Source organism: Zalophus californianus, chromosome 3 (assembly GCF_009762305.2).
Source record: "Zalophus californianus isolate mZalCal1 chromosome 3, mZalCal1.pri.v2, whole genome shotgun sequence".
In the NCBI taxonomy this organism is placed as follows: Eukaryota; Metazoa; Chordata; class Mammalia; order Carnivora; family Otariidae; genus Zalophus; species Zalophus californianus.
This window is the reverse complement of record NC_045597.1, coordinates 58,337,896-58,362,170: the sequence shown is the minus strand read 5'-3', so window position 1 is coordinate 58,362,170 and position 24,275 is coordinate 58,337,896. Positions and strand designations below refer to the sequence as shown.

Sequence of the window (24,275 nt, the reverse complement as noted above, 5' to 3'; positions counted from 1 at the left end):
GTTTGGGCCCAGAGGCAGACATGCATAGTGCCAAGATGATGTGAAGACACAGGAAGACGGTACCTTGATTTTGAACTCCTAGCCTCCAGAACTGTGAGAAAATAAATTTCTTTGGTGTAAGCCACTCACCTTGTGGTACTTTGCTATGGCAGCCCTAGCAAACAAATACGTACTTTCTGGGTATATATTCCTACCAATCCCCAAACCTGAGTGGGGGTGGTGGTGGTGAGGGAAGCCATTAACTAACTGCTCAACTGATGGTCAGAACGCACCCCAGAACCAGAACGTCTGGACCAGCTCCTTGGTGTCACCTTTAGCATTGTTCTTTTCCAAGAACGCGTTTCGTCAAGACTCAGGCGCCTGATGAAATCGCAGTGCTCTCTCTCTGTCCATTTTTCCTGCCTTTCCAACCAGCCTAGTTTCCAGAGCTACATTTAAGACATAGCCAGCACTGAAAGTACAGAGGTCAGCCTTAGGTGATTCTTGTGGCCCTGAGGAAAATGAGCATGTGAGGTCTGATCGCAGCCGGGGTCTCTGGCCCTTGGTTGCTGTGAGAGCAGGACCGAAGCAGTGGGCTTGTCAAGACAGTTCCCGTAGCTGTGAGGGGCCTCTCAAAAACAGAGCCTCCCTGAGCCGGTGCTGACTTCCACAGAAGGAAAAGGGGAAGGAAAAAAGAAGTATTTTTTAATTAATAGTCTTAATGTGTGTGAGTGTGTGTGTATAAATATATAAATATATATACATACACACACCTACACATATTTTTAAATTTTATTTATTTGTTTATTTATTTTTCCTTTTCAGCCAGTACAGGCTACTCTATCATCTTTGAAGATGTTAGATGTGGGAAAGTGGCCAATTTTCTCCCTTTGTTCTGAGGAAGAACTGCAGTTAATTCGTCAGGCCTGTGTCTTTGGCAGTGCTGGCAATGAAGTTTTATATACTACAGTAAATGATGAGGTAAATTTTGAAGAAAAAATTCAGCCACTTACAGTAATGGATTTGCCAAGCTGAAGATCTTGGGGGGAACTAAGGAATTAAGATTTTAAGAAAAGCATGGAGGGTAGATTCTTATTTGTTATATAATGTTACACAATGAAGCAATAATTATGGGTTTGTCAGAAATAGAAGTGCTCGAACTAACAGTGGTTTTTCCCACAGATTTTTGTGCTTGGCACAAACTGCTCTGGTTGTTTGGGATTAGGTGACGTCCAGAGTACCATCGAACCTCGGAGACTGGATTCTTTAAATGGCAAAAAAATAGCCTGCCTCAGCTATGGGAGTGGCCCCCATATTGTCCTTGCAACAACAGGTAACTTAGGGACACAGGGTAGAATTTTAGCCACTGCCTTATTTATTGAGAAACAAGACTTAGGACCACCCCTTAAATCAAGAACATACTTTTTGATTGGGTAGGAGTTTCTGGCTCTGCCCTGTGAACTTGACTGTACTTTGGACAACAGGAAATATGAACCTATCTGAATATCAGAGTAAGATAATGGAGCAGATGGAATCTAGCAATTATTGTTTATACTTTAAAAGTTGAACTATTTTGCATTAAAATGCTGAATTCACTCTGGACTTTCTGAACCTGAGATCCCTGATCTATGAAATAAGACACTAGCGCTAATGTCCAAGATGCCCTCTTAACTCCTAGCACTCTGGGATTCTGACCATCAACAGTGACTGATGGCTATATTTGATATTAGTAGTATAAGGAATTGAATACTTTCATGGGTATTTCATGAATTCACACTAATAGGACGTTATACTTAAATCATACCTTAGAGTTTTTCTTAAGCTGGGTATTCATTTTATTAGTATTCTTTGAACTGAAAATAAGGTTTATAAACACTCTTTTGTATACTTATTTCACATAAATTTTCGGGAATTTTGGTTGCCAGTAATAGGCTAGATTTTTTGGACCACTTCTTCACTGGAAACAACTAAAAATTCTAGATAAAATATTTAATTTTTTTTCATTGAGTCATCAAAGCACTGACAAGGCAGAGAGGAATTAATTATTGGATCATATTTAAGAGAAAGTATGAACTAAGCTTAAAGGGGAACTTAGAGCTAGTTGCCTTAAGGGCATCTGCCTCCAATTAAATGGAGTTGTGGTTTGATGTACTCATGAGGTAGAAGGGATCATGAGTCAGAGACCTAACATGTTATGCTAGGTCCACAAAGGGCTACAATCTAGGGGCAAGGATGGGCTAACTCTCCCATCTCTAAAGCCCTGAAAAGAAAAATCCTTGGCTGTGAGCAAAGCAAGGAGGAACAAAGAAAGAAAACCTCTCCCCAAAGGGTTGTACTCATGGATTTGTATTCCAGTTCACATCAGACTGAGCGGTCCAAGAAATCTCAAGCCTTGGATTTATTAAAGAAGCACCTTTAAGTGCCTTAATGGCATCACAGAAGTTAATGCAGTTCCTTTCTAGAGGAAGGTACCTTCACTTCATCCTAGGACTGAGGAAGTATAATGCCAATGAAAAATGAGTGTTCAGTGGCAATTAGTAGCACATAGTCAAAGATAACCAGGTACACGAGGAAACAAGGCACCATGACTAAGAACCAGCAAAAAAAACAACAAAAACTGACTACTAAGTATCAGATATTAGAATTATCAGATACCAGTTACAAGATGGCTATATTTACTGTGTTTGAAAAAGTACAAAATGAGCTTGAAGATACCTGCAGAGATCAAAGAAGATTTGAAAAAGAACCAAATAAACAATATAATTATCAAAATGAAAAACTCAGTGGGCAAGTTTTATAGCAGTTTAGACACATCAAAAGAAAATTAATAAACTGGAAGATTAGAAGAAATTATCTGGAATGTAACACAAAGAGATAATATGGTAGAAAATACAGACAAAAGGAGTATATACTATATGATTCCATTTATTTAAAGTTCGAGAACAGGAAAAACTGAATTCTCTTATTCAAGATTATATATGGGGAACTTTTGGAGTGAGCATCAGGTTGTATATCTTGACCTGAGTGGTAGTACATGGGTATGTGCTTTATAATTATTTATAAAACTGCATATATATTTTATGAACTTTTCTGAATATGTATTATACTACACAATAAATAATATAATAACAACGATTTTAAAATTAACTTGATGATCATTTTATAGATAAGAAAATAGGCCCAGAGAAGTTAAATGATCTTACAGTCTTTTGACTTTCCATCTGATGTTTCTTCCTATTACTCTTAGGAGCATTTCTCTGCTGTTTATTAAAAACCTATCATCCAGTTATTAAAATTGTATCCATTTAAATTTTATCTTGTTGCTTTGAGATAGAATATAGTTTATATTTTCCAAATGTATTCTTTTGTAGAATGAGTTTGGTGCTTTTGCACGTGAATTTTTAGTTTTCATTCATGGAGGTGTGCAATATATATGATCATACAATAAAGTAGCTGTTTTGAAAGCTGGTTGTATTTCTTTTTATTTTCAGAAGGAGAAGTCTTTACCTGGGGTCATAATGCTTATAGCCAGCTAGGCAATGGGACAACTAATCATGGTTTAGTGCCCTGTCATATTTCTACTAATTTGTCAAACAAACAAGTCACTGAAGTTGCCTGTGGGTCTTACCATTCTTTGGTGCTAACATCTGATGGAGAGGTGAGAATAATTAGCATAAATCTCATTGATTTTTTTTCAGTAAGATTATATAGATTCTTATAGCAGTCTTAGAAATGTGATCATTTGATTAAAATAACCATCTTCCTCAAATTCAGTCTTATTCTTGTTAGCAATTCATAGTCCTGGTGGTTATATCATGAAGTGTACCTTTATGTAGTAGGGATTTCTATAACTGCAAGATTTATAAGGCTGTAATGTTCCTTCTGTATTGCTATACTCAAGAGTTTTATTTGCAAAAAGAAAAATCCCAAAATGCTGGAAAACATGGCTAAGGTAAAGTTGATATTTTAATAATATTATGTGATATCTGAACAGAATTATTGCTATTTGTGTAGATAATACCGATAATCTAATTTTATCAAGTAACACATTTTGTAGGAATGAATTTTAGTATATGTGCTGCCGAAGCGAGCACTGTAGGAATGAATTTTATAAAAACTTCTCTGCCTGTGGTGTGAGAATTTATGGATATCCAGCACTTTGAGACTGAAGGTGAGACACTATAAGGACATGTTAGTGTCCATTTGAGACACTTTATAAATTAGCGTGTTTCATTTTTCAATTCCCAGGTATTTGCCTGGGGTTATAACAACTCCGGGCAGGTAGGATCTGGATCAACAGCCAATCAGCCGATCCCTCGAAGAGTCATGGGCTGCTTACAGAATAAAGTAGTTGTGAACATAGCATGTGGGCAGATGTGTTCAATGGCAGTGGTGAACACTGGGGAGGTAAGAAAGTTATTTCGTATGTTGTTTAAAAAAACCCATTTGCCTTACCAGTGTCATACTGACATGGCATGTTTCTCAACAGAGAGGTTGCTTGCTTCTGTGTTTCATGGGCATTGAGTCTCTGGTTTTCCCTCAGGTCTATGTCTGGGGTTACAATGGAAATGGGCAGCTTGGACTTGGCAGTAGCGGCAACCAGCCAACTCCCTGTAGAATAGCAGCTCTGCAAGGCATTCGTGTCCAGCGGGTATGTCCACAACTCATTTATATGTGCCTGTTTTTAAGTCTTTAGTGGCAAAGATACCAATGGACGCAGTTTTCTTGGCAGATGGAAAGTTTAGCTGCTTGATGTTTTCTTCATTGAAGTAAAGCTAAAGCTCTGTTTCCCTGAATTAAGTTGTAGATGTTCATCAGGAAATTTATGTTTCTAGGCCACTCTCATACATAGCTGTTGGAATGTAAATTGTTACAATCTTTTCCAAGGAAACTTTGGCAGTATATATCAAGAGCCTTGAAAGTATTTATACCCTTTGTTCTATAATTTTATTCCTAGGGTATTATCCTAAGGAACCAAAAAGGAAGACACTTACAGAACTATTGGAGAAGATATAACAAAAGAAGAAAGAGAGAAAGAAAAAAAAATGTTAACTTCAATAAATAAATAATAGATGTAACATAATTTATCTAATCAAATAAGTTAATGGTTGAATAAATTATACTAAATCTGTATGAATGGAAATGTTTGCAAAAGGTTTTTAATGATATGGAAATAGTGCTTTGTGATGTCAAGTAAAAACAAAGATACAGACATGGTGCATGGAGACATGATACATATCCCTATATCTATATAGAAGTAGAAAAATAATCCTGATCTTGAGATTACTTTCATATTTATGCTTTTCTACATTTTTTCAACATTGAACATGTTTTACTTTTACAATAAAAAAGAAAAAAATTCTTAAAAAGTAAAAGTGTGTTCCATATTCACTCCACACCCCTTGATCTCTGTGAGCATGATGAATGCCATATTAAAGCTGAACAAACCAGACTTATGTCACCATGACTCGTGCTGAACTTACTGCAGTTTTGGCCACACATAGACTAAGCTAGTTCTGGACAAGTACTAGTTACCTTAATGTTTTGCCTCTCTCAGCAGGATGCCTCTTTTTTTTTTTTTTTTTGCATCTTTGATTCTTAACCTGTCTTGTGAAAGCATATTTGCAGGCCTAAGTGGATTTCGTTTTTCCTCTTTACAGGTTGCCTGTGGCTACGCACACACATTAGTGTTAACAGATGAAGGCCAAGTGTATGCTTGGGGTGCAAATTCTTATGGCCAGTTGGGCATTGGCAATAAAAGTAACCAGTCCTATCCTGCGCCTGTCTTCATGGAAAAGGACAGGTAATATGTGCATTTTCAAAATAACTTGCATGTTCTTTAGTGATAAAACAGAACGTAGACATGATATAGAATTGTAGGGAACTTGCTGCTAATATTAGAATGTTCTTTCATGAGAGCATTCATTCCTTTTCAGAATTGGCTTTTGGAGGCACCTGAGTGGCTCGGTTGAGCAGCTGACTCTTATTTTCAGCTTGGGTCATGATCTCAGGGTCCTGGGGTCAAGCCCATCATCGGGCTCCACGCTCAGTGGGGAGTCTGCTTGAGGATTCTCTCTCCCTCTGCCCCTCCCCACACTCATGCTCTCTCTCTCTCTTAAATAAATAAATAAATCTTTTAAAAATAAATAAATATAAAATTGGCTTTTGAACTGTTGGGGAATTTGTATGTTAAATATTCTACTTTCACTTTCCCATATTTCAGCTACTCTACACTAACCACAAGGACTAAACCTCCAACGACTATGCTACTTTATTCTTCTCCCTCACAAATTACCTTTTCCTCCTCCTTCTTGTTTTCTGTTTTATATTCTTAAGAGGAAGTTGAATAACACTTGAGGTCAATCTTCTGTGGCTTAGAAAAATGAAAGTATCTCAAATAGGGTAGGGTATAAAGCTATTCACTCAGCTCCTTATAAAATGTGCCAGTTGAAAGGATAGGACTGTCTCATTATTTTAGCTCCCAAGCTATCACTATGAGGAAGTGTAAAATGGTTAGAAAATTAAGACTTAGTTTTGCCCACTTGTTTGTGGGTTGTGTTAAGTAATTTGCTGGTTAAAAAAATCCAGAATTTTTCCCCAAATTATCCTACTATTTCTGAAAGCCTTTTGAGTGTCTCAAACATGGCTGTATCACTGCCTTTTCATTCTACATATTTAAAATTATTTCATTAGTCTTTCTGTTAAACCAGGGTTGTAATCATTGTAGAAATTAATATATTTCCTTTTTTATTGTGCATATTAATTGTTGTTAAATCTGATTTTAAAGTAAATATATGGACACATAGATTATCTTGCATTTTTATACAATTCTTTTATATTTTCCTGTTGGAATATTTAACAACAAAAGTGAAGAATCAGATTGTCATTTTCAACCCACTTGTTTTCATTTGAGTGTTATAAGCTTGGCTAATTTTATTTAACCTGTGTCAAATAGGTTAAAAAAAAAGACCTGTTTTTGGTTTCTTTCCCCAAAATCTTAGGATAAGACCCTGGACCTCTTAAGGACTGGGGAGGAGGAGAGGGACCGGAGGCCAGGAACCGGTGGGTGTGCATAGATGCACACAGCCATGCTATTTTCATTTCCCTTAAAGGTGGCTCAGAGCTACTCAGTGGAAAGAGAAGGGACAGTCTTGAGGCTTTGAACAATCACAAAACTGCCTCAGTTTAGCAAATCCAGTCAGTAGGGATGTTTAGTATTTAGACACAACAAAGAAGTGTTAAAGGATCAAGTAAAGGTGTCATGGAAATAAGAACAACATATTTGTATGGCACTTTACCATTTTTCTGGTGCTGTCACACTTCACATACGTTTTAACTCATCTGCAACTGGACTTGCCAGATCCACTGCTATCTGCCCACCGGCAACTTGCCCCACGTTGCACTGCTGGTCCCGATCACCCCAGAATGAGCGCCAGGTCTTCTGACTCTAGTCACGCTGGGCCAGATGGATTATAGGGCAGTGTGGTGGGGGAGGCAGGAGAGGCAGAAAAGCAGGGCAAGGGAGTTATGGAGTGTCAGCTCCTTACCTGGTACTTGGGAGTACTGCTTTTTTGTCTGTTTTAAGAAAACTCAATTTTTTTAAAAAATCTTTTTGACTTTTATCAAATTTTGAATTATAAATGTAAAAAAAAAACGTGGAAATAGCTGCACACTTGCATGCTCACTCTTGTCCACATAATCATTATTTTGGCTCTAAATATCATGAATGAATGTTTTGAAGGAGATATTCCTGCTTTTCTCTTTTCCGTGCCTGAATTCGCTGTGGTCATCCCTGAGTTTGCAGGCTCTCCACCACACGAATATTGCGAGGGAGGAATTTGTAAGTCTGCTGGGACTTGTTTTGCACGTACCCACCCTTTTCAGTGACTGAAACTTGCAGATATGTTATGACTTATCTCTCAAGAACTCACTTCTGACTCTTTGGGACCCATTTCATGGAAGTTTGACTAATTAGAAACAAAAGGATTGAATTTAGGGTGGGGTGGATCTCCCAGTCCTGGTTACCTATTCACAGAAGTGGAAAGTGAAAATCTGTCTACGCTGGATCCTTTGCTCAAATGACAGCCCAAGGAAAACCTTTTAAAATTTTTCCCACAGAGATCTACTTCTGATGAAGAATGCTAATAACATTTGTTAGCAATTTATGTTCACATAAAAGTAATTTTAATGACTAAAGTGATTCTCTTCTCTCTAATCCAGTCATTCCCAATCTTTCTGAAGTCTCACTATTTTGATTTACCAGCATTTGTCTTTGTTCCTGAAGTTTCATAAAAGCATATTTGAAGTCAAATTGATTTAAAGCTAACTTTGCCTTGTGTTTCTGTGAATTTTGTGACACCTTGTGATAATTGGTAATATGTTGGCCTCTTACAAAGCCAGGCTTGGGAGTCACTGCTCTGGACCCTTATTACCATTCTTTGTTCTCCACTCTTCTTGCTCACAAGTCACCTTTTTTCTCTCCTCATTGTTTTCTGTTTTACATTCTCCCTCACTCTCTGCATTTTCGTTTCTAGTACCACACCCATTAAGCTGCAGTCGTTGGGGATCACTCTGGGGAGGTGACACAAAACTCATTTATTAGGAACGTGTAGTACCTTCTTGTCATTGCACGGGGCTGCAAACTAAAATGTGAAATATGCCAGACATCCTGCCAGTGAAGGTTAGCTCAGTTCACAGTCACTGTCTGTTGCATATTAGACTGGAAAATCTGACCTTCGGAATTTGCTTCTTGGTGTGAATCAGATTTAAGAACAGATGACCTTGGGCCACAGTAGGAAGCCTTGGCAGTTGGTTGGGTCCCACGCTTAGACCTGAAGGCTCCCTCTAAACTGTCTCCACTCTTGTTCCTGTAGCAGCTGCTGCCGTCAGCCAAGCCCGTGCCCCACCCCTGACTTCCCGTGCGCTGCTAGGTGCTCCAGGTAAACGTCACGAGGTCGTGCGTAGGGAAGGCCAGCACTCCACAGCCTTCTGCATCCCAACCCCTTTGCCAGGTCTGTTCCATCCTTTCTCCACGAAGCCGTGTTCCCACCTCTTGTAAGGGCGAAGGCTGCTCCTGTTCCATGAGGCTCATAAAGATATTCCAGAAGCAAATGTAGGAATTAAATTATTCTGGTTTTCTGATGTTGGGTAGAAGGACACTGTTGTGTTTCCATCAGTTACATTTTTCATAGAACATTATCAGGGAAAAGAGATTTTAAGTGGTCTCCCAGAGTTCCTGCAGCCATTGGTAAACACTTGAGTCACCAGAAGAGACTGGTTTTGAATGTGCCCTGTGCTGGGTAGCTGATTTCATTTACTCTTCACCACAAGGCTGTGAAATGCCTGCTACCTTGTCTTCTGCTCTCCTCACCTTTTTTTTTTAAGACGATAAAATGGATGATAAGAGTCTAAGTAACTTGGCCCTCACAGGCTGCTGTCTGACCCCCCGCCCATTGCATCAAGCCACGTTAAAATGAAGTACGTTGCTGCCCTCACATTTGGTGTAACATGTGAGGGTAGATGGTAATAGCAGATGCCCTTTATTTGAATAAATGTATTTACTCTATTTCCTTCCCCTTTTTTCCTTATTTGTTGAAAAGAGAAGCCAAATAGTATTGGCCATTTTCCCTGTGTGGGCAAGGAAGGTTCTTTTGTAAAGCCCATAGTGGAAGTTTGGGCCCATTCATTGACTTAACCATGTAGGTAGGAAAGGTCTCACTACCTGAATTGATCATTGGAAATGTGCAGTCTCTATATGAGGGAGGCTTTGCCACTGAAAACACTTAGCAGTAATTCTGTTAAGAAACCTCTACTGGTAGCTACTATTTGTACACCAGACACTGTGCTTGGTGTTTGACGTTTTATCATTTAATTCTCACGTACTAGCCTTGCAGTGTGATGAAACTGAGGCTCCTAGAGGCTCGGGAACATTCCCACGGTCAGATGGCCTAGTAGAGCTAGGATGAACCCTTAGTTCTGTTTGACTCCAGCATCCAGGCTCTTCACCGTGGCACATCATACGTAGCCTTGTTTCTAGTACTCCTGTCTTCAAGAGCTGAGAACTACCCTTGAATAAATCAGTGAAATTGCTTGGGCCACACATGAAAACAATACATTTGGAGGCAAGCCATCTCCAGCTTGTATGATGTCCATCTTCCCTCCTTGGCTGGGAAACATCCAGTTAAAACAGGTCGTGGAGGGATGTCTCCATCCTTCGATTGCTAGCCTGTCAGTGGGGTCTTACACCCCTCAGTCACTCTGTGTTGTTGAGTCTTTCCCAATTAGTCAATAAAATGACCTATAAATTGCTTAGGAAGACACCATATTAAGGAGAGAAACACAGAGAGAAATAAGCCGGTGATTCAGCCTACCAACAACTTATAATCTAGCTGAAGAGGTAAGACATACATCCCAGAGAGGATAAGGGCCAGGCTGGAGTGGTGTAGACAGGATGTGCTTCAAGAGCTCAGGTGAACAAGAGACCTCTTAGTTTGGGGCTATTTGAGCTGGGCCTTGAAAGATGGGCAGGATTTCTAAGGCAGAGAGAAAGGAAAGAACATTCTTGAACAAGGGACTTTAACTGTGAATAAGAATATTGAGGGGCAGTGAGTACATCTGTGTGTTGGAACATAGGGTATGTAGGCAAATTGATTGGAAAGAGGGCTAGATTATGGAAGGCCTTAATGCCACATGTCTGGATTTTATCTTGTGGGAAGCCACTGATGGTTTGAAAGTACTGATGAGAATGGTGTTTTCAGAGGATTGTTAACCTGCCAGCCTTGTGCAGTTTGGTTCAGAAAAGAGAGAGTCTAAGGCAGGGAGACAAAGGAGGCTGTTACTTTGGTCCAGATATGGGGTGTGCCTTACCTAGGGTGGTGGTAGATGGGAGAAATTACAAAGAGAGAATCTCTATGATTTGTCAACTGGATATTCTGAAAAAAAGTGGTTAAGTGAGAAGGGAGAAGAAGTCAAAGATGACTCTGAAGTTCTGAGCCTAAGTCACTGAGGATGGTGGTATTATGGTCTGCTATGACAAAATCAGGATGGCGACCTCACTTAGGGTAAACTAGTTCGCTATGTTTTCTGAATCTGTATAGTGGTTTATACTTAGAGAAAATTAATTAGTTCCAAATCAACAACAACAGAGTTTTCCATTAGAGAAGTATACAGACAACTACCCCTGTGGCCATCATGAACTTACCGTGCTAGGGTCTAGCATATGTCAGTTTCTGAAATCTGCTCTCTTGGGCTCTTGAAGAGAGAGTCCAGTGACTCAGAACTATTGACCTTACTGTTTGTAGTGCGAGTTGGGGTGGCCCACAGCATGTTCCATCTAACACTAAAATTGGTGAAATTTTGATGAAAATATTTCTCGATATTGGGTCAAGACCTGCATTAAGTAGCCCAAGTCTTTTTTACATACTTCATTAAGTCCTGTTTTAAGAAAAAAAAATCAGATCACTGTTTGGTTAATTTGTTCGTTTTGGTCTCTCCCCTTGGATTGTACTTGCATTTCACAACGGGATCGTACATATTTTTGGAGGCCTACTGGCTAGAAGTGGTAACAAGCAGATCTTCATGACTTGCGCCGTTGAAGGATAGCTAAAATGTAAATAACTGGTGCCTGAAAATTTAGGAGATTAAGTCTTCTGTTGTTTTTTTTAAAATCAGTTAAGGCGAAGGGAAGGAGAAATCAACTTGTTTCTTCTCCTGTTTGCCGTGTTCACTTGGTCTTTCTTTGTGAACTTAGAATTATAGAGATCGCGGCCTGCCACTCCGCGCACACGTCGGCGGCCAAGACCCAGGGCGGGCACGTGTACATGTGGGGCCAGTGCCGGGGCCAGTCGGTGATCCTGCCCCACCTCACCCACTTCTCCTGCACCGACGACGTGTTCGCCTGCTTTGCCACGCCTGCCGTCTCGTGGCGCCTCCTGTCCGTAGGTGAGCAGTCTTTGTCCCTTTGGGTGCTGGCCTGAACACTAGGAAGGCAGCTCTGGCGCTTTCTGTTGTGATAGTAAGGACTTTTTTAGGTGCAGTATCATACAATTGATTTCTGTCTAATGGGCTCCTGTGAAAGGAAACTAATTTGATGGATTAATTTTTCCTGAATCAGAAACCAACATCACATACTACATTAAAAGCAATTTTATTTCACTGCTTTTAATTTTCCTGGGAAACTATATCTTTCATTTTTAGCGAGTCTATTTACTGAAACACGCAAAAATTTCATTGAGTGGAGCCCTTTGGGGCTTTTTAGTTATTGGTTTGCCAGATTTACAAGCAGATGTGTGTGAGGCTCTTATCCTTGATGATAGAGATGTGAAAATCCGTATTTAGGGGAAAAAAAGCATTGCTCCGTTGGTCATGTATTTTGGGTATTTTCATGAGAGTCCACAGAACGGTGCTATATTCTGGCCTGCGTTTTCTCTATGTCTGTAGTTAACCCTAGAAACGTCTGGTGTTCCTCTCTCAGAACCCGACGACCACCTTACAGTGGCCGAGTCGCTCAAGAGGGAATTTGACAACCCCAATACGGCCGACCTGAAGTTCCTGGTGGATGGAAAGTACATTTATGCACATAAAGTCCTTCTCAGAATTAGGTAAGGAATCATTGATTTTGAGAATTGAAATAAATACATTCATTATGTTCTAGGTGTTCACAGAACTATGCTAAGTAAGGCTGATTTTGCCCTACGAGCATACAGTGTAGCCAGGGAAACAGTATGCGTGACACGAGAAATGAGAACTAACGGGGCCGGTGTAGTGAGAGCCGGGGGGGAGGGGGCATCAGGGAGTGAGGACTCTCGGCTTCCGTAGAGACCTTGCAGGTGGTCTGTGCACCTTGGTGTTAGGGCAGCCAGCCGATGCTCGCTCGCTCGGCGAGTGTGTTCTGGGCTTTGAGCACTGCGTGGGCCCCTTCCACAGAAGGGGCCTTCCCCGCCTAGGAACTGAGCTTTGTCACCCCCCTCATCAGTTGTGGGATAGTGAACTTTGAGATGCTCGGAAAAAAGAGAAGGTGAGGCTTTTGCAGGACAACAAGGTCTGGGGTAAAGTTAACACAGATGACAAAAATCAGATTTATTGATGTATAATTTTTGAGCCAATGAGCTGCATCCCTTTGAAGTGCGCAGTTTGAGGAGCTTTGACTCCTCAAAATATACATAATATGTATATTTATGCCTGTGGAACCACTGCCCTAAATCAAGATATAGAACGTTTCTGTCACCCCTCAAAGGTCCCTCATGCCCCGGGTCTGGGGCAAGCACTGATCTTCTTTCAGTCACTCTAGATCAGTTAGCATTTTCTAGAACTTTATGTTAATGGAATTCATTTCATTTAAATGGAAAAGTGTAATCTTTAGTGCCTGGCTTCTTTCTCTTAGCATAACGATTTTAAAAATCATTATGTCATTGTGTACCAGATATTTAAATCCTGCTACAGTGAATCACAAACGCAGCATGGCATTTTAGTCTCAGGTTCACTTCTTAGGCCGCACAGCATGTGTTCCCTCTCGCGATAGATCCTAAGCCTACCTGGAAGAGGTGGGGGTTATTAGTGTGCTAGGCCTCCTGTAACAAAGTGCCACACGCTGAGTGACCTCAACAACGGACACGTATTCTCCCCCAGTTCTGGAGGCTGAAGTCCACGGTCCAGCGGTTGTCAGGGTGCGTTTCCCCTAAGGGAGACTTCATGCCTCTCCTCCACCTTCCAGCTGTTTGCTGGCAGTCTTCGGCATTCCCCGACTTGGGGCAGGATCACCCCAGTCTTTCCGTGGGGCTCTCCCTGCGTGCATGTCTGTGTCCAAATTCCCTGTTTTTATAAGGACACCAGTCATACCGGATTAGGCTCATTTTAACTTGATGACTTCTGTAAAGGCCCTTTCTCCAAATACTGATAGATTCTGAGGTTAGGGCATCAACCTATGAATCGGGAGGGGGGGTGGGGAGGGGGGACACCATTCAACCTAGAGGAGGAGGTAAAGAAACAAAGTTACTCAGCGTTCATGAAAATAACCCCACCTGATTGCCATAAAGGCCGCTCAGCGGCCGCGGCGCGGGAATGAGGCCTGGGAGGCCGGCCCTGTGTTTGCCCCGCATGGCGGCCGGGGCCGCTCCGCGATGGCGGGTCGGCACCTGCAGCCTCGTCCGGTAAGTGCTCGTGGGTGAGCTCCCCGGCCAGCACAGGAAGCGAGGGACCAGGACAGGGACACGCAGGTGTGCAAGTGGAAGCGAATCCTGCGCGGTGCTGTGTTTCCCCTTCTCGTTGTCAGTTCCCCTCTGTGAGCCCCACGAACACGTGTCTCTCGGGGCGGGGGGGGGGGTCTGCTCTCGCCGGGAGCGAGGGCCCACGGGCTTCTCTCTTCCTTCAGGTGTGAGCATTTTCGTTCTTCACTGGAAGACAACCAGGATGATATCGTAGAAATGAGTGAATTTTCGTATCCTGTTTACCGAGCCTTCCTGGAATACCTATACACGGACAGCATCAGCCTTCCTCCGGAGGAGGCAGTAGGTAACCGCTCCCTGACTTGTCCCGACTTGTCCCGACTTGTCCCGACTTGTCCCGACTTGTCCCGGCGGTCGGCAGCGGGCTGAGGGGCTGGCAAGGCGGAAGTGGCTGTGCGGGCGACCACAGACGTAGTTCTCTTGTTGGGCGTCAGACCCAGACCCCTTTCCCTTGTTACTGCTTCGTACACAGGGTGACTTGGTAGCTGTCACACCACCAGCGCTGTGGAGGGGCTGCCATTCTCGCGAAACTAGTGTCCGTCAGTAACGCCCATGACTGTCTGCCTTCCGGGTGTTTGCAGCATAAACAAGATAAATGCATGCGGTAATAATAAGCCCTGCCGGTCTCCAGAGCCAGGAATGTCCCTCCACATGGCTCTGGGACCGAACACTGTGGGCATTCTGGGGCCTTCTGTCCTGAAGGTGGTGTGGGGCGTTCCCCGCGCCTCAGGCGTGGGGACAGTAAAAAAGCAATACAGGTTATCAAACAGGCGCAGAGTGAAAAACATCCTACATCTCAGGTTACAGCCGTCAGCAATATTGCTGGCCAGAGGCGCAGAGAATTAAAGAATTACTTCTATAAGGAATTAGAGTTCAGCCCTCAAATTTTTAAATGAAATATTCGTTTCACATGTATACATCCAATCTCACTTTGTACCTGATCAGGAAACAGAAATCTGATTTCTGAAGTTTTATAGTTTGCCCTCCCTTCTTCCACGAATGATTTAGTGCCCATGCCCCATATGTGCCACAGCTCTGGCCCTTACCCTGGGGAGCTGGTATTCGGATGAACACCAGTCCTTAACAGGTCAATCCAGGCGGTCAGTTAGGAGGGCTGGGAAAGCCTCTGGGAGGAAGTGCGTGGAGCAGAGAGCTGGGGGAAGCAAGAGAGGGCGAGCAGTGCCCAAGGGAAGAGCCTTCTAAACAGGGCAGCAGTGAGTGCAGAAGTCTGAGGCAGGAACAGATGGGGCGTGTGGAGGGGGAGGGAGGGAGAGGGAGGGAGGCGGGGGTGTGAGGGAAGTGACACTCACTGTGGTAAGTATTAGGTCAGGCAGCGGGATGTGGGCAAGAACACGCCTGCCCTTGGAGGCCGTGGTGAAGTGCTTGTTTTATTCTTGGTATGATGGAAAGCCTTGGAAGGTTTTGCGCATGAGGCTTCTGTTACTTAGGATTTGCTTTAACAGCAACATTTTTTTAAAAATTCGGTTTAAACAGGATAGTTTCTCTTTCACACAGGGAGACAGTGCAGGGCATCCCTACGTGTGGCTCCTGCACTCATGGTCCAAGGCTGTGTTTGCATTACCTGTGGCAGGATGGAGGAAGGGACCATGAGGAAGGGGCAGCGGGCAAATCCCAGTGTCTCTTAAGGCAGGGTCCTGGAAGTTCCACTTATTCCAAACCATGGACCAGAGATGACCAAGGACAGAACCCCAGCTGCGTGAGAGGTTGGGGGAAGTGGTCGTGGAAGAAAGAGAGAATGGATCTGTGTGGATATGGGGGGCAGGGGAAGCGAGGCAACTTCTACAGTAGGAGTGATGTGATTTATTTTTTTATTTCGGTTTTTTAATTTAAATTCTAGTTAACATATATGGTAAGATTGGTTTCAGGTGTAGAATTTAGTGACTCATCACTTACGTGTAACACCCAGTGCTCATCACAACCAATGTCCTCCTTAATGCCCATCACCCATTTAGCCCATTTCCCGCCCACCTCCCCTCCAGTAACCTTCAGTTTGTTCTCTAGAGTTAGGAGTCTCTTTTTGGCGACGCCTGGGTGGCTCAGTCAGTTGAGTGTCCGCCTTCGGCTCAGGTCATGATCCCAGGGTCCTGGGCTCGAGCCCCACATCGGGCTCCCTGCTCAGCAGGGAGCCTGCTTCTCTCTCTCCCACTCCTCCTACTTGTGCTCTGTCTCTCAAATAAATAAAATCTTAGAGAGCAGGGGGAGGGGCAGAGGGAGAGGGAGAGAGAGAATCCTCAAGGAGACTCCCCACTGAGCACATGCCTGACACAGGGCTCAATCCCAGGACCCTGGGATCGCGACCTAAACCAAAATCAAGAGTCAGCCACTTAACCAACTGAGCCACCTAGTTCCCCCTATAGTTAAGAGTCTCTCATGGTTCGCTTTCCTCTTCTTTTTCCCCCTTCCCGTTTGTTTTGTTTCTTAAATTTCACATGAGTGAAATCATATGGTATTTGTCTTTTTCTGACTGACTTTTTTCACTTAGCATAGTACGCTCTAGCTCTATCCACGTCATTGCAAATGGCTAGATTTCATTCTTTTTGATGACTAATATTCTATCTTCTTTATCCATTCATCAGTTGATGGACATTTGGGCTCTCTCCATAGTTTGGCTATTGTTGATAGTGCTGCTATAAACATTGGGGTGCATGTACCCCTTTGAATCTGTATTTTTGTGTCCTTTGGGGTAAATACCTAGTAGTGCAATTGCTGGATCATAGCATAGCTCTATGTTTAACTTTTTGAGGAATCTCTGTATTGTTTCCACAGTGGCTGCACCAGTTTGCATTCCCACCAACAGTGCAAGAATGTTCCCCTTTCTCTGCATCCTCACCAACATCTGTTGTTGTTACCTCTGTTAATTTTAGCCATTCTGACAAGTGTGAGGTGGTATCTCATTATGGTTTTGATTTGCATTTCCCTGATGCTGAGTGATGTTGAGCATCTTTTCATGTGTCTGTTAAAAGACCAGTAATTATGATGGTTCAGTTGCAAGGTGACTATACCCTGGGTTTGGGTGGTGTAGCAATGGAGGTATTGAGAAGAGATCATATTCTGGATATATTTTAAAGATGAAGCTGATGGGATTTGCTCACGGATGGCACGTGGGGTGTGAGGAAAAGAGAGAAGGATCACTGCTCTAAGGTATTTGGCCTGAGTAGCTGGGTTAATGGAAATATCATTCACTAAGATGAGGAAGATGGAAAGCAACAGGTTTTGCCCTTGAGTTTGAAAAGTCAAAGGAGTTTGAGTTGCTTCTTAGACATCTGCATGGCAGTTCTTTTTATAGGCCCACTCCCAACATTTGCAGGGCCCTGGGTGGGAGTCCAAATAAAGGCCCTTGTACATTTGTATAAAAATTCAAAGTTATGTGTTTCAGTTGAAATATGTTCAGTCCTCATACTTTGAAAAATACACCTTTATTGAGAACTGAAAGGCCAGGCTGGAGTTGTAGTTGGAACTGAGGATTTTAGGACTCCTTAGAGTTCCTCGAGGGAATGCACAGGAAGCACAGACCTCAGGCCTCCAGCTTGCGGCCAGCCATCTTTCTTTACCCACCACCAGCTACACCCTGCATTGCAAGGGGTGTGTGGGCCTCCCAGCCGGCGCATACAAGCTCCATCTACCCCCATCCTGCTGGGGCTGGGCATCTGTGCACTGGTGGCATGGTCTGCAGGGGAGGGAATATCCACATATGTGGCCTCAGGGCCAATTAGGTAGGGAATTCCAGAGTCCCCTGTAATCCAAGTGTGGTCTAGGAGTGGGTGCATGGCTCCCTGGTCACTGTGGGGAGGATTGTGCCTGGAGGAGGTGCAGATCCAGGCTGTTTTGAGCTGGGGCTCAGGACAGGGTCTTCTCTGAGGGCAGCATTTCTGTAATTCTGAAGCTCAGGAGGGTGTGGGGCTATATATAGGAATTTGGGAGTTTTGGAGAACTGACCGAAAACAGTTGAGCCATCATAGCTCTCAAGATTTCAAAAGATTTCAGTTCCTCCATGGGGCCATGGCCCTTCTTCTATAATTTTGATAGTATTGGTCATGTTACAATGAAAACAAGCTTCCAGTCCAGTCCTCCCACGTGCACCCAACTTAGTAGCAGAGAGATGGAGAAACATTTGATGTTGTCAGATTGATGAAATCCTGGCTCTTTGTGCTTTAGGCCTCCGTGAAGCACCTTGCATGAAAGGTTAGCCTGCAGTAGATGTGACCCTTTTCTAGTAGAGGATACAGCTAAGCTTTTGATCAGGCGGCAAGCCAGGCCTGAGTGTAGACCTAGCAAGTGTGCCTCTCCGAGAGCGGGCACTACTGGTCTCCTGCTGCTTCGTCCCATTCATGCGAGGGCAGGAGGAGCCTCCAGTATTTCTAGCCGGGCCTCCTAGCCAAACACCATGCCTTTCATAACGACAAAGTATTTCTGGCGTTCTTTATACTGATTAACAAATGCTCTCATGGAGATTTAGAGAGCCATATCCTTGGCTTACATAGGTTTCTCTCTCTGCGGTGACTGATGTGAAAGTAGGCGACAGAGAATACAGCAGGAATCATCAGTATGTATTAGATGGCATTTTAAGCTGGGGGGCAGGGGGTTGGTGCTGGAGGTCACTGAGGACTGAACCCTGGGGCACTCAAACATGGGGAAGTTAGGAAGAATGGCCCAGCCAAGAGACTGAAGAGAATTAGGGAGAAGAAAAACAGCAGCAAGTAACACAGTTTCAAGAGTGTCACCAACCACATGGAATTCTGTGTAAATGTTGAGTGAGATGAACTGGAGAACAGCCCCTTGGGTCTGGCTCCATGGAAGCATTGGTGGCATCAGGGCATCAAGGGGATGGGATTCTACTGGAATGGCTTCGGGGGAGAATGGGAAATGAGAACATGGAGGCAGCAGACAGAGAGGATGTTTCCCAGGTTTGCAGAGAAATGGGGGAGACTGATGGGAGGCACATGTATCCATGAAAAGTTTCTCTTTTTTCTTTTGTAAAATTATGAGCATTGTTTCAGCATGTGCATGTGCTGAGGGAAATGACCCAGGAGGACAGGTCATAATGCAAGGGGAGGGACAATCCGAGCAGCCTTTCTAGGAAAAATATGCAGGCCATTTTCACTGTGCGCCTGCTTTGCCACAGCTGCTCATTTGTGGGTTGTATTTGCTCAGTTCAGCTGCGTTCCCAGGTAGAGCCACGCTCAGGATGGAAGTCAGCGCACGTCTGTGTATACACAGCTCTTCCCCAAGGCTTATGTTCAAGTATGCTCTCTGAAGGATGGAGCGAGTTGAAGCAGGATGCTTGAAATCACTCCCTCTAATAAACATCTCTTCCCACCAGGGTTGCTAGATTTGGCTACATTTTATAGAGAAAATCGTTTGAAAAAGCTCTGCCAGCAAACTATCAAGCAAGGAATCTGTGAGGAGAATGCCATCGCTCTGCTTTCGGCTGCCGTGAAGTACGATGCTCAGGTCAGAAAAGCATTCTTTCAACTAGCTGACCTTCTGGGAAAATGTTAGGTGTTTACTTCATACATTAAACTAAAATCAACTCTAAGAGATTAAAGATTTAATGTAAACAAGTGAAGTAACCAGAAGCACCAGAAAAAGTGAACATTTATATATTGTTAGGGTAGGTCTCCCAGGCAGAAGCCATAAAGGAAAGGATTGATAGATCTGATTTCAGAAAGAAAAAAAAAAGTCTATACACCAAAAATACCACCGAGAAAATTAGAAAGTAAATGATACACTGGGGAAAATATCTGCAACATATCATGAAGCACATTTACCATAGTTAATGCAGAATTCTTGGAAAACAAAAAGAAAACATGAGCGTTTGATGGAAATAAATGGACCAAGAACAAAATGGGCTTATGAATAAATGGAAAATATAAGTGAAAACAAGGTATAATTTTTCACCTGTGACACAGGGAAACATAATCTTAAAGATAATGCAGCCTCAGCATGATGGATGTTCTCCTGAACAGCCGCTGAGGGTGTGAACTGGGGCAGTCGTGTCGGGGGTGATCCGTACCAAGTGTACTGAGAGCTTTAAAGGTGCAATTCTTTAAGGAATTCCCTTGTAGGAATTTATCATAAGGAAGTGATCACGGATTTGGACAGAGACTTAGCTTCAAAGATGTTTATTGCAGCACTGTTTATAATTTTGAAAAATTAGAAAAAGCCAACAGGAACAGTGGAGGATTGTTTCCACTGTAGAATGTTATATACTATGAAATTATACAGCTACTCACAGTGTATTATTAATTGAAAAACGATGCCCCTATTTTTGTTCTTTATTAATGCATAAGTAGCTGAATTTAAAAAGACTGAGATTCATTATCTACATAGAGAAAAAAGACTGTCAAAGGTCATCTTTGAATGGTGGGATTATGGATGATTTTTATTTCCTATCTTTGCTTGTTTTTTTCTGAACCTTCTACAGTGACCGTGTATTGTTTTGATAATAAAGAAAGGAAAACCTGTCTTAGAGCTAAATCTTTAGGAAGCAGGCCATACTTCTTGGAGTCGATTTCCTTTTGTTATAAGGATATCCTCTCCTTTGGTTAAAAAACAGGAACATTTAGTGGTGGGCAGAGAAAAGCTTGTAACTTCTTTTCTGCTTATATAAATAAATATGCTTATTAAAGAAAATTTGGAAAACATAAAAAGGAGGAAGAAGATGACTCCTCAGCCAGAGAACATTAACATTTTCATACAGCTCCTTCTGTTTTTCCCTAGGTCACGTGATACAGATTTCTCTAAACTGGATTTTTTTCACTTAACATTTAAAAAAAATCTTAACCCACCTTGAAACCTTCACATTTAAAAGCATAGTGAATGTCTTTCATCAACCTAATCATATATTGGGCCCTAAAACATGCAAAATGCTTCATGGCTAGGCATCGTCTCTGCACAGTCTTTCCTCAAGTTTCTTGAAGTCATGGGGGTAGTCCTGGGGGCTGGCGGGCTCTCTCCCAAGTGATGAGGCAGTGGGCACACGGTGTTTCCACCTGAACTAGGCTTCATCTTCAAGACTTCTTCATAGTCCCTATTTATGTGAATTATCTGTATGGTTACCTTCCGGCCCTCGGTTTTCTAGAAAGTAAGCTCCTTGAGGAATGGCAGGGACTTTGTTTTGCTCCCAACCTTATGCCTAGTGCCAAGGGTAGTGCCTAACACAGAGCAGAAACTCTTTTCAGGTAGAAACCTTTGAGCTCCTATAGGGGAATATAAAAGTGGAGTATTTTGCAAATGGAATGAACAATGCAAATACTGTCTCAAGAATTCATACACATGGTGCCTATGCCTATCTCTGAGAAGAGAAAGATTCTTTGTGTGGGCTGGCATGGAGGAACTTGAATATTTTACTCCATGTTACTTAAATTTTTACAAGCATAGACTCACATTAGCCGCCCAGTTTTGTGCGGTACCGACATCTCTTCCTCTTGGCTCTCAAATCCTTTTTCCTTCCTGTGTCTTTGGAATTTTCATGCGATGTTGCATTGCATTGGGATAGACAAATTTGTTAAAACATTTTTTGTTGTTATTCCTAGGATTTAGAAGAATTCTGCTTCAGGTTTTGCATAAACCATTTGACTGTAGTAACACAGACTTCAGGCTTTGCAGAAATGGACCATGATCTTCTCAAGAACTTTATCAGCAAAGCAAGCAGAGTTGGAGCCTTTAAAAATTGATCCTCACCTGCAAGAAATAATTTTTAGCATTTCCATTTTCCCTGCAAAAGCCAGAGAATAACTTCTCCTTAATAGTATTTATGATGAGCTACCGTTGACTGAATACTTACGTTCTGTCGAAAGAAGGCGGTTGTCAGTCTGCCCCATCAGCTGAAATCTGAAGTTGACGGTAGAAAGCATTCAGTGCTCTGATCAGATGTGACTAAGCCCAAGGGAAAAAAACTGAAATGTCTTATTTACCATTTCCTCTTTCGAGTCACTTAAGTTGGACACTTTTGGTACATTGGTCTAAGTATATGCTATTCTAGCCAAATTTTCATTCTTTCAAAAGCTGGTATCACACAGAAAGCTTGACGAGGAATGCTGTCATAACATATTGTCAGCATCCAGCACAGCGCCTTCCATACTAAGTAGGCACTCAGTTAATTTCTTATAAATCTGAAGCATGCCCTTAGAACAGCTTTATTTGTGGGATACTAGATGAAGGAATAACTTGCACAAAAACAAATTTGAAATAGCCTGTAACAAGTGAGGTTCGTATTCTTCTGGTAACTGGTTCTGAGTCATAGTGACTAACTATGAGCATTAATTAAAATCCACAAACAGCCTTGGCAAATAATTGTCAGAGTCCCAAGGGCTAATTTTAATTTCCTGTTTACTCTGAGTCATTAATTTCTCATATGGGATTATTGAATATGAAGTATTGTCTCTGAATGAATGTTATTTCTGGGCTCATCTGCCTTATATAATTGCATTATGTCTTTCCCTTTTGTGTTAAGAGAGATTTGCCTGTGTAAGTAAAGATGATTATGCGTTTCTCTTGTAGTTGACTTTTATGTCACTATAAAACAGTTCTCTTAACCTGGCACAGAATAATTATGAAGTGCTAGCTGAAAAGGATCTCACGCATTTCATGGACAGCATTAACAAGAATGAGATAAATTTATACTTTTTAGATCAAAACAAGTTACCCAACTGCAAGAAAGAAACTGGAACGGGATGTAGGATGTAGCGTCAGATTCCTCTAATACGTGGTTTCACTATATGATACGTGTTTCACAATATATTACGTAAAGAAAAACTCTTTTGGAATTAGAAACCTTGTTCTGATGCTGAACCATTTGATAATAAAGTGCTTATTTGCAGATAATAGGACAAATGTGTGGTTTTTTAATCCCTAAGGGGCGGCAAAATTATATCAACCTGACATCACTTAGATTTACAAAAACCCATTTGATAAAAGCTTATTTTTGGAAGCAGCTACTCAGATAAGGTATCATAGCAAAGCCCATCCTAAAACATAAATGGCACATAACATAATTACTGTTCATATTATTAAACGTGACTGCTCTTTATTGGTGAGGTCACCTTCGTTTTTGTTTTTTAAAGACTTTATTTGTGAGAGAGCACCCGTGCACGCACAAGCGGGTGGAGAGGCAGAGGGAGAGGGAGAAACAGACTCCCCACTAAGCAGGGAGCCTGACCACATGGGGCTTAATCCCAGGACCCCAGGATCGTGACCTGAGCCGAAGGCAGACACTTAACTGACTGGGCCACCCAGGACCCCCAGTGAGGTCACTTTTGAATCCTTAGTTCCTTTTTATCTGTTTTTGCAGACCTTAGCTGGTAGGGGCAAAGTGGCCTGGATGTCTCTAGTTCTAAATCAGAATGCTCTTTTTAGAATTATGTAGTCTTATTCAGCTATTTGTTATTTTAAGTCAGCCATATATACCATTTGTTTTGATTATTTGATAGATGTGCTATTTTATCTAGCAGAGTAACATTCCGACGTGGGATTGGCCACAGCTATCAGCTCGGGCTGCTGGACAGCTGCAGGCTGCGTTGCTGACGCTCCCTGCCTCAGCCTCCTGCGCCACTGACATGCCTTTCCATCCTCATGAGCTCTTCTGAAACCTCTTCCTTTCTTGTCTATTTCTGACGGGGTCTTCTGAAGCTTCTTGATGCCTCTTTCTTTTATGAAATCATTTCACGTAGAAATTGGAACACTCGGGGCGTCTGGGTGGCTCAGTCGGTTAAGTGTCTGCCTTCAGCTCAGGTCATGATCCAGGGTCTTAGGATCGAGTCCCACGTCAGGCGCCCTGCTCGGCACAGAGTCTGCTTCTCCCTCTCCCTCTGCCTGCCACTCCTCCTGCTCGTGCTCTCTCTCAAATAAATAAAATTTTAGAAAATATTGGAACACTCAAAGGGAACAGGTAAGGTTATTTAGGCATGAGAAATGGCCTGCCCTTTCCCGAATGCCACAGAGTCAATAGCCATGCTTCCAGAGTACCAGTTCCTCAAAAGGGCTGGATGGACTTACCCAGATTTTCTAAACTTTGCTATGTGTAGATTTGCACTGCTATGTCTCTCAGTTCTT

General features: G+C 42.4%; 1 protein-coding gene across 21 annotated transcripts in view; it reads left to right on the top strand.

Annotated features, from left to right (window-relative positions):
• The window catches only part of RCBTB2 (RCC1 and BTB domain containing protein 2), a 44,589-nt gene extending 21,542 nt beyond the window's left edge, over positions 1-23,047 (top strand). For 12 of the 21 annotated variants that reach the window (XM_027589334.2, XM_027589333.2, XM_027589324.2 and 9 more), the window contains 12 exons: positions 805-960; positions 1,162-1,312; positions 3,471-3,637; positions 4,228-4,386; positions 4,523-4,630; positions 5,640-5,782; positions 8,853-8,918; positions 11,729-11,919; positions 12,452-12,578; positions 14,348-14,487; positions 19,543-19,673; positions 21,758-23,047. In XM_027589334.2, coding sequence (XP_027445135.2) covers positions 805-960; positions 1,162-1,312; positions 3,471-3,637; positions 4,228-4,386; positions 4,523-4,630; positions 5,640-5,782; positions 8,853-8,918; positions 11,729-11,919; positions 12,452-12,578; positions 14,348-14,487; positions 19,543-19,673; positions 21,758-21,898 — 1,680 coding nt within the window. In that variant the 3' untranslated portion in view covers positions 21,899-23,047. The remainder of the gene's footprint in view (positions 1-804; positions 961-1,161; positions 1,313-3,470; positions 3,638-4,227; positions 4,387-4,522; positions 4,631-5,639; positions 5,783-8,852; positions 8,919-11,728; positions 11,920-12,451; positions 12,579-14,347; positions 14,488-19,542; positions 19,674-21,757) is intronic. The other 9 variants (XM_027589336.2, XM_027589331.2, XM_027589340.1 and 6 more) reach the window with 3 other exon arrangements.
• The last annotated feature ends 1,228 nt before the right edge of the window (positions 23,048-24,275 follow it).